The 10,087-nt window shown below is 38.0% G+C and overlaps 1 protein-coding gene across 1 annotated transcript in view; it reads right to left on the reverse strand.

Moving 5' to 3' along the window:
• Positions 1–936: 936 nt before the first annotated feature.
• Positions 937–10,087, reverse strand: part of sh2d4ba (SH2 domain containing 4Ba) — a 9,792-nt gene continuing 641 nt past the window's right edge. The window contains exons 2-8 of the mRNA XM_052089732.1: positions 9,731–9,890; positions 9,302–9,449; positions 7,512–7,650; positions 6,111–6,426; positions 4,612–4,739; positions 3,259–3,479; positions 937–1,029 (exon numbers count right to left, since the gene is read on the reverse strand). Coding sequence (XP_051945692.1) covers positions 937–1,029; positions 3,259–3,479; positions 4,612–4,739; positions 6,111–6,426; positions 7,512–7,650; positions 9,302–9,449; positions 9,731–9,890 — 1,205 coding nt within the window. The remainder of the gene's footprint in view (positions 1,030–3,258; positions 3,480–4,611; positions 4,740–6,110; positions 6,427–7,511; positions 7,651–9,301; positions 9,450–9,730; positions 9,891–10,087) is intronic.

The following is a 10,087-nucleotide window of genomic DNA, read 5'->3' on the forward strand; positions in this document are numbered from 1 at the left end:
ATTCTATGTGACTAGGTTGACAAGACCACTCATCTAAGGAAACCATACAATATAAAGTTCCTTTATATCAGGAAATATTAAGTCCACTTTTATATTTGTGAAGATAATGCAATGTAAATCCATCATGTTAATAATTCCTACCATATGGTACAATCATAAGAAATCATGCAAGTTAGCTCTTACTACAATGTTTAACTTTTGTTCTTTGTAGAGAATAATCAAACAACAAGCAAAATTTCAACCACTAACCCACTAATTTCAAACCTAAACCTAACCATAAAGTCTGACCCCTTACCAAAACCCCAACCATAAACCTAACTAGGATTTTAATTTTAAATCAGTCAAGAAGAGGCCACATATGTGCTCTTTTAATTTCCATATAAGTTAATAGGAACTGGGGCTATCATGCTTTAAAAAAGAAAAAGTACCATTAAAGTAATCCATACGATTCACCATATTCTCCCAAGCCATAGAATAGCTTTGAAATCTGGTGTATTCAAATCTGCCACTCATGATACGTGCAAGAACTACTTTGGTTGCATACACCGAAAGCCCTGCTTAGTAGAGTAGAACAAATTGAGCTCAAACTTCACTGGTTATTGTGTGTAGATCTAATGTGGTCTATTTTAATGTGCAAGATTTGAAATCGTATGACTTCAGTGAATTTAAATATATTGCACAATTAGCATAGAGTACTTTTATTTTGTACTACTAAGATTATTAGGAGTTTAATTAAGATTATTAGGAGTTTAATTAAGATTATTAAGAGTTTGTCATGAGACTATGCTGGTAAATCAGAGACAGGACATTAGACAAGAAGTCTTAGTATTTTTTACTATTTTATTTGAAATGTAATGACCCACAGTTACCAACATCCTGCTACATTAGCTGCCCTTTAGTGGCTAGCCTTTGAAGTCTTTAGTAGCATGTGAGAATTTATGGGAAAAGTCCTCCAAAGTCTACAGAGGGACCAGTCCGTGTGCAGGCCTCCAGCAGCAGTTCTTTCCCTGTTGTTGTGATGACTTCCTCCTAGGAATTGACAGTTGTTAGCATTATGCATTGCGCAATCACTCCTGCATTCTTAAAACAACAGTGCGAGATCTCAGGGATGTTGAACTCAGAAAAACACAGAAACTCTCAGAGAAAAAAAAAAAAAAGCCTGTGAATCATCATTGTGCTAAAAGAGACGGTTCTAAAATTAGCCCTCTATGTGTCAAATGTAATTAGCATATTCACACATGTGTCAAATTGTTAGACCAGTCTTGGTAGGAGCACTACTGTGTCTGAAGATAAATCTGAAATCTGAAATTTCTTCAGGGATTGTTATTGTATTCTTTCTGTTTTTTTTCTGTCTGAGCTAAAGCCGTTTAATTTCATATCTGTAGACAGGTTCTCTACAGCGTTGGTTATTTATATTTTTACCATATTGCAGAGGCGTGAAGAGGGAAAGCTTGTTGACAGTTGTACAATGTCGCCTGCATTTGCATTTAACTAATGTCAAAGATTTCACAGTTTGTGACTCCATCTTTGACAGCTTTGCAGCACTGAAATATGTATCCATGGTTACACAGGGTATGCTGAAAGATGGGTGGCTTATAAAGATGGCAAAGTTCTTAGTGCAGATTATATTACAGGTTTTGATAAAGGAATCAGTTTGACTCCTAATCCATTTTTCAAATATTTTGATGTTAAACCACATTAAGAGCTTTGAGAGATTTAAGACTGACCAAACTTTAATCCTGCACATTCTGATATGTAATTGGGCATTTGGGCCTCTTTTCAGTGCTAACATTCTAGAGAATGGTGAAAGTGCCTTTTCAGGGACCATTCACACTGTTCAGGCAAAAAATGCTGTGTCAAGTTAAAAAAGCTTCAAATATTAATAATGCATCTCATCATCTGTGTTCTACTTTATTTGTGATGCTGCATCTAGCTGTTAGCAGAAGATGCCCTAACCCCGCCCCATTCTTAATCCTAACTATGAAGCCTGTAAAGCTGAGTAGCCTGTCAGGAACAACATATGGCACCTTTCTCTCATCGCAGTGTTTTTGTGATCTGGAAGCACATACATTTCAAAATAAGAGTCCCCAGTGTTTTTAGGGCACAAAGTAAGGAAAAACTAAAAAAATGTTAACATTCAGTTAATCTATTTAAAAACAAAAATCCAGTAAATTGGTTATCTGCCTTTTCCACCACCTTAGTTATATTTTGAATTAGCAAAAACCACTATCGGTTGACATCTAGCAAGTATGTGTTCGGTATGAACAGACACTAACCCTAATACTACATGCATAAGAAAAACTACACAGAAAGTAATCAATTCCTAATTGTTAATGAATTTATATGTTTTATTGTACATTTTCACTGCTACTATTGGTTAGTGTGGAGACATTCTAATACAATTCTTTTGCTTTTTTCGAGGCAAAAACTTCCATTTAAGCAGGAGTCACATATAGGCCTGTCACGATAACTACTTTTGTTGGACTATATATTGTCCCAGAAATAATTGCGAAAAATTTAATTATTGTAATTTTAAGACAATTTTATGCCAATGATATAATGATAATATAATAGCATAATAATGCAAGTACACCCTTTCAAAGATTAATGATCTTTATATTCTTAAGTATATTCAGACATTGGACATGGATTGTCAAAAACAATTTAAGTCGGCTATTTCATCCCAGCTCAGGAAACTGGATGGGATGGTTATGTTTAAGATAAGCGTTTAGGTTAGTTTTATTGCCACTTTTTGTTGCCACTGTTTTTAAACAAAGTCGCATTACCAGCTTGTTCATGTTAATGGGCTCTCCTCTCTCATTTGGCTTAATGCATAAATGTTCACACACCGGAGCTGTGGAATGCGGCTTTGAAACCAAGTCCATTTGGTCTTATTCTCCCAAACCTTCTGGCTGGGATTATGCAGTTATCAGGAAAACACCAATTTAAACACCTATTAGTCTCAAGTAACACGTAATCTTCACCTGTCGCTGTCCGCTTTGTGTGTGTGGAGGAGCTGCCTGAGCCCCGCATCTGACACAGAGAGCAGACGAGAGGACAGAAGCAGTGCGACGGGCTAAAATGTTGGTGACATACATTCTTATGTAAACAAACACATGTAAACACAATGGGCAATATCGAGGTCAGCAAAAATGATCGAGGTCATGTCCATAGATCATACGATAAGTCGATAATGTAATTATTGTGACAGGCCTAGTCACACACTAGCTTTCTCAAGTTGTTATTCCACTCTTTTACCTTGTGGAAGGCAATAAGGTCAGCAAGAGTGGCATGACGGTTTTGGTCCACACCCAAAAAGCTGTAATAATCCTCAGAGGCATCGATAAGGAAATGCTTGAAACCACTGGCTGTGCGATAGGACAGTGTGTAGCCCCATATCCTCTCGCTGACCCGCACCAAGAAAGAGCCCTCAGTAACAGTCATAAGTAGTCTCTCTGAGTCCTCTCGAGAGATAATCCCTTTAGGTTAAAATCATGGATAGACATGGTCAATGGAGAACTACACTTGAAAAAGCTTCCATTTATAATGCTTTTTTTGTTTTAAGTCTACACAAATTCAAACTTACAAAATCATTCATTCACTTTAATGTTGTTCCAAACCCATATAACTTTTTTCCCCATGGCACATTAAAAAAGTTACAATTAACTTTCATAGCATTTCAACCCCCCATACAATTAAAATGAATGGTAAGTGAGGCTGTCACATGTTCTGTGTCACATGTTCTTTTGTGTTCCACAGAATAAAGTCATATAGGTTTGGAACAGCAAATAATAACAGAATTAGATTTTGGGTGAACTATCCCTTTATAAAGAATAGTTGTTTTGGTATTTCTGCAGTTTCCATTGTAATCATATTATCTCTCTAATAAAGATATCAGGTGCCTGGAAGAAAGTGGTATAGCATGTTTTCCCCCATGTATCTGTACCAGTAGTGTTGGTGTAAATCTACACCTTGGCTTGTGCGTGTGTATGAGTAAGTGTCTGAATGAGTGTGTGTTGGTCCCCTTATCTAGATGCCTCTATTCAGAATCAGACAGGCCTACAGTATGTTGATCACGTTCCATTGGAATTTCAGACACTCAGGAGCCTATTAATCTGCCCTCTTCTCATTTAACCAGAAGTCACACACTGTAACCCATTCTAACATGACAAAGCTGCAGAACTCACGCCAGTAATTAGCCTAGCAAAGCCTTTGAATTATTGAGGACTCCTCTTGTCTGTCCCTGTGCACAAGCAGACTCAGATACACACACTGCTCTCCATCTGTTGGTTGGCCAATTTCTAGTTTTGAAAAAAGGGACACATATTCCACACTCCATTTCTTCTCTCCTTGTGGATCTGGGTGACTGTGTGTACAAGAGGGTAAAAAGGCAGCTTATCTGCTTGAGGGTGCGAGCAAATGTGTACATGCTAAAATTGCTTGTTTTCCAGGTTATTATTATGGAACCCTAGTCAACCACATTCTGCAGTTAATGTTGACATTTGGCAAGCTATTCATGTTGCCTTTGCGCACATGTAATAGGTGGTAATAGATTTTTATGTATCATATCAGATAACAGGAGACACCAGAGAGGTCATTTAGAAACCTTACCGTGAAACCATTGGGCGATAACATTGCTGTTCCTTTCGTATCCAGCTTTTTTGGACTTCTGCTCCTCAGTGAACCAGAGTATAACTGACTCCCTTGAACAGGGTCGTGGTGCTCGCACCCATGAAGGGCTAATGGGAAATAAGAGCACTAATTTAAAGAACTGCATAAACCTTGATATGGTGCATAAGCGTTGCATATGTATTAGTTGATTTATTACTAAATTATGTATATTAAATTTGATTAAAGTTCAAATGATTTGATTAATTATGCTCATCAAGACAAGTAGGTACCCTGCTAAATTTCCATTCTGGTCCAAGCTGGTTTATGCTGGTTTGTGCTGGTCTAGCTGGAGAAGCTTTCTGACATTATTTCTTATGCTTTACACAAAAGGAGATGTTTAAATGAATATCACGGTCACATTCAGTGCTTTACTTTAAAGCTTAAAAAAGGTCCCAAAATGTATAAGTTAATTCATCTTCTGCATCATATAATTTACAACCTGTTTACATGCGACCCACTCAACTAGCTTCTCTCATATTGCTCATTAAGGGCCGAAATATACTCCACACATGTGCATGAATGCAGACACATCTAGCAATGCAAGCTCGATATCATGTATCATTGAGTTCTGAAATGCGTCGAACCTCAATTACAACGTAACAGTGCGTTGCATTCTCAACTTTGCCACAAGGGGCGCTATAGTAAGATTAGTGTGAACTGACTGCTTTTCTCTTTCAACTCAATTGCTCTCATGGCAGAGCAACAGATTGAAAAGTATGTTGCTTAGCAAGTAAGTTAAAGTCATTATTTTTATAACAACTTACCTGAATAATAACACATCCAGTTTAAAGGCCCAGACATTTGAAGTTAGCACCCCCTTGAGTACTGCGGTTTGTTACCTTAATACTAACGCAAGAACACACGTTAAGCATGTTAAACTGGACATCGCATTGACAATGAGTTGGCCAAGCACTCACATCTGCGTTCACATACTTGCGTAGAGTGTTTCGGTTTGAACTCACAATGGATGTCAAAATTATTGCTGAAATATTATTTAAATTTCTTTATTGTTTCTCAACAATCATATGTCTTTGGAATACTTGGAATATGACGTCTGAGCCACATTGACTACCTTCATTATACTTTTGGGTTCTTTTTAAGTTTTAACATGAGGCAGTACCAGGCTGTGATGTTAAAAAAACTCCTTTTGTGTTCCACATAAGAAAGTTTGAAACAACATAAGAGTGAGCAAATTATTACAGAGTTTTTATTTATGGCTGAACTATTCCTTTACGATGGTTATCCAAGTTAAAAAGCTTGCTGGGTAAACTAGTTAAGAAGCCTTGTAGAGGTACAGTGCATAGGCACCCCATGCTGGGGGCTAGTGTCCAAAAGACCACATATGTTGGCGATTAGGCGATTTCTTTTTTAAAACAGGGTACTGACAAATAGTATAATTTTCATTCAAAGTCATGTACTGTTCTCTACAGAAATGTTACCTATCCATTAGTGGTTGTGTTGATGTTGTACTATGTCTGCGGCTTTGTCTGCGCCGATACAGAGGTGGTTCTGCACGCTGAAGGCCGGGCTTGGATCGGTATTCATTGCTGGAAACTGGACTTGCAGATGGTTCAATGAAAGTGCTTTGTCTCCGGTGGGGGTTGGCTTTATTCATGTGGGTCTGTTTCTGGAAGTGGCCGCTCATGCCAGCCACATGACCTTTCTCGATGGCTCGTAATGACTGACGCTTATACTCATCCCTGGCCCAACGAGCCTTCCTAGTCATCTCCTCATCAGCTGCTTTGGAGCGGTGCACTAAAGAGGATGAAAGTGAGGAATAGGTGGATGAAAAAAGACTGAATTGTGACTGACTGTGCTAGGTAGGATTGCAACAGCATTCTTACAGTTTTTCTTAAATTGGGACGTAAAGCTCACACTAGGGACTTAGTAACTCTACTAGTTAGTTTGTAACTAACTTTGTATTTAATTTGGTTGCACCATTTGTTCTTAAAGAAAAACTTATTTGGTAGGTCATAGGCTCTATGTTAAGTAATGTGTAGTCACATCATATGACGTTTACCTTTCTTGATCCAATAAGCAACCTTCAAATTTGTAAAATATGTTCAAAAGCTGTGTATTTAAGTTTTATCTTTTTAAAAGATAAACAAATGATCATTTATTATACTACTTTTGTGTGAAGTAAATATAAACTACAATAAACTCTCTCTAAAATTAATCAGGGGCAATTAATAAATGCAATATCAATAACATTATACAATAAACTAGAAGAATTTACATTTATATATTTCAGAATACATTTGTTGTGTCGAAACCTGGTATGTAATGACACTGGGTGACGCACACAGGGCTGTTTGGATGTTCACCATTCACAAAGTGGTTTCGTGCTGAAGAGCAGCTAAGAGCCAGTTATTCAGATAATGTCAGCATAATCATATATGTTTACAGGATTGAAGTTGGACACACAAAATATGAGCTAACGTATGTAACTCAGTGAGTCTGACATTTTATTCCAACCATTCTTGGTGTTCAGAGGCTTCCATAATGATTTAGTTCAAATAAGTTTAATGGTGCAACATAAATATTTATTAGTATTTAAGTTGTATATTTAAGTACACAAGGCTAAAGGCCTGAGGATACTTTGGTTGTCCGCGTTGCTGATCGGGCTTTAGTTGTGCACAGCTGGTGCCCCCGGCTCCAGGAGACTAAATGTATTTGTATTGTTTAAAACCATGGAAACATTTTGGGCGGGTTCATGACAGAGAGGTGAAGAGATTTAGATTTTTGCAAAAGCTAAGAAGAGAGATAAGGAATGAATGGAAGAAGGGATTTGAAAAAAAGAAAATTTAGATGAAAGGTTTTCACTCTAGAAAGGCACTAACATTGTTCCTCCCACTCTTTGTCACATTGTTCGCTTTTTTTCTGTTCCTGCTCAAGGGACATATACAGCTCCTTGGCTCTTTGTTCCTCTGCACGGCGTATCTCCTCTTCTTCCCTCTGCCTTTCCTCTTCCTCTTGTTTCTGAGTGAGAGTAACATAGAGAGAGAGCTGATAAAACATCACATTCGCCTCAGTCCTTACTTAACCTCAGTATGTTGTTCTAACTCTTGCAGCACTAATGAATTAGCACCAGTGGCTCATTAGCTGTGTTGAAATGGAAATCATTTGGCTGAGTAATTAATCCTTGAGGACACAAACATGTGGCAGCATGGTTGTTTGAAATTCTTAAGCTGTGTAATTATTGCCAAAGGTAATTACCAACAAGGTGTTATCTAAAAACTGACTGGACTGCTAGATTCTGCAGTTGCGGTCAAACAACACAAGCGTAGTTGTGGTCATGACAGTTAAAGGGATAGTTCACCCAAAGAGGAAAGTTCTGTCATCATTTACTCATGTTGTTTTAATCCCATATATCTTTCTTTCATGGAACACAAAAAGGGGATGAAAGGCAGTTTTTAATCTTAGTCCTCATTCACTTTCATTGCATTTTTTCGCCATTCAACGACAGTGAATGGTGACTGAGGCGATTCTGGAAGAAAATCAAGTGTACATCATATAGCCTAACATCAGCACACACCTAGCTAATGACAAAGGCTAAATCATGTTTGTTCACTTATGAGAGAATCTACCTTCTTTTTACTATTTACCATACCCAGGGCCTCTGCAGTTTTTTCAAAGATTTCCTGTGGAGTACTGCGAGAGGAAACACTTTAAAGTTTAATGACTCAGCACTTTCCAGTAACAAGGATGATCTGTGGGCTGTGATAAATGAGCTCTTTAATATTTGACAAGTTTCTTTAGAAGGTCTCATTACCAGACCACAAATCATCTCTGACCATCAAGGCCTCTTTGGGAATCTGCAGTGTGAATATTGAAAAATGGTCCCGCTACCACCCTTGTGCTCCCCAGCTCCTCCCACGTTCTTCTGTTTTTCATTTTTCTCTCTTTTAAAGGATGATACCATCAGCAAACTTTCTGAACACATAATTGTGCAGCATTGGAGGTACCGTTAATATCTAAACCCCTCTTCAAGATTAATTAACGTCTCCCTTTCGCTTTAACAGGAAAACAAATTCCCATTCTAACTAAGTTGCCATGATTTTGCACTGTTGAATTACCATGAATCTACATTTTACACCATGTTTCACACCACAATATGATATCTAATTTTCACTTCATCTGAGGGCAAACAAAGGCACCATTTGTCTGTAATCCCCCTTCCAAATTCTCTTAGCCTCGACGATACACATGACGATCATGACAAACATTGGAACAAAAATACACTATGTTGGAGATCTAGTCCCAGACTTTGCTATTGAGGCAGTAGGTTTCCCTCCTGTTCATTTTAGATTGAGTATTGATCACCTGGTTGCTTTCCTCATTGTCCTCTGTCTCTTAAAGTGAGCAACAGAGAACAGAGGTACAGAGGGACTTCACGTACATTCCACACACACTAACCTAAATAATTAAGGTTGGTGGTAAAACAATGTCCAGCAAATGGATGTTGGACCCTAAAGGTGGACATCAATGCAAGTCTCTCTAAAGTAATTGATTACTTGTATTGTTTTGTGGCTCGCACTGCTAGGTTGGGTCCCCCTTACACTCTAGCAGATGGTTTGGATCGGTGTGAAACACTGGCAACAATTCTTGTCATCTTTTGTTGATCAGTCACCTTCAGTTTCTCCCGTAGGTGTTCCTCTTCCTGTTTGGCTGCCTTCCTGTCCTCAGCTTCTTCCTTCCACTTTCCTGCGACTAAGCGTGCTTTTTCCTTTGTGATGGCATTTCTGAACTTTTGCTTTATCTCTTCTTCTTTTTTCCGCCTTGGAAAGACCAAAAAAAGAAAAGAAATGGAAAATATTTTCCAGCAACTGGGATTAAAAGTTCACAACTAGATTTAACTTTTATGTCTGTGCATTTTCTTACAAAGTATGCTCAAGTATATTTGAAAGAGTGAAAAGACATTTCTGTATGCAATACTACATTGCCAAATCTCTACAGCAAGAGATTGCACAGTTTATGCTTTTTCTTATGAAACGAGATTCTAATCGAGTCAAAGATGCAGAAATCCTCATTCAGTTGCTGTACAGTTCACAGTACTCACCAAAGCTCTTGGGCTTCTAGCTGAGCCTGTCTCCTGGCGCTCTCCTCCATCAACTCCTTGACAATCAGCTCATATGGTCGGTCTCCAGTGGCTTCTCCCATCACCCAGACCCACACTTCACCATCAATCCCCTTTAGCCACTGAACACTCTTTGTGTTTTCTGGAGACAGAGACAAAGGCAAAGGTTTTTCTTGAAGACGTGAAAACATCCCACACATGTTTAACTAGTGATTTTAAACTTTAACTAACAGATGAATTTAGAACATCTAAATGTTTTTACACTGTATTTACGTACCGCTTAGTATATAAATGACATTGATTGATCAATACAATGTTCCATGCATGCTAAAATCCAAT

Source organism: Xyrauchen texanus, chromosome 24, assembly GCF_025860055.1.
Source record: "Xyrauchen texanus isolate HMW12.3.18 chromosome 24, RBS_HiC_50CHRs, whole genome shotgun sequence".
NCBI classification, from domain to species: Eukaryota; Metazoa; Chordata; class Actinopteri; order Cypriniformes; family Catostomidae; genus Xyrauchen; species Xyrauchen texanus.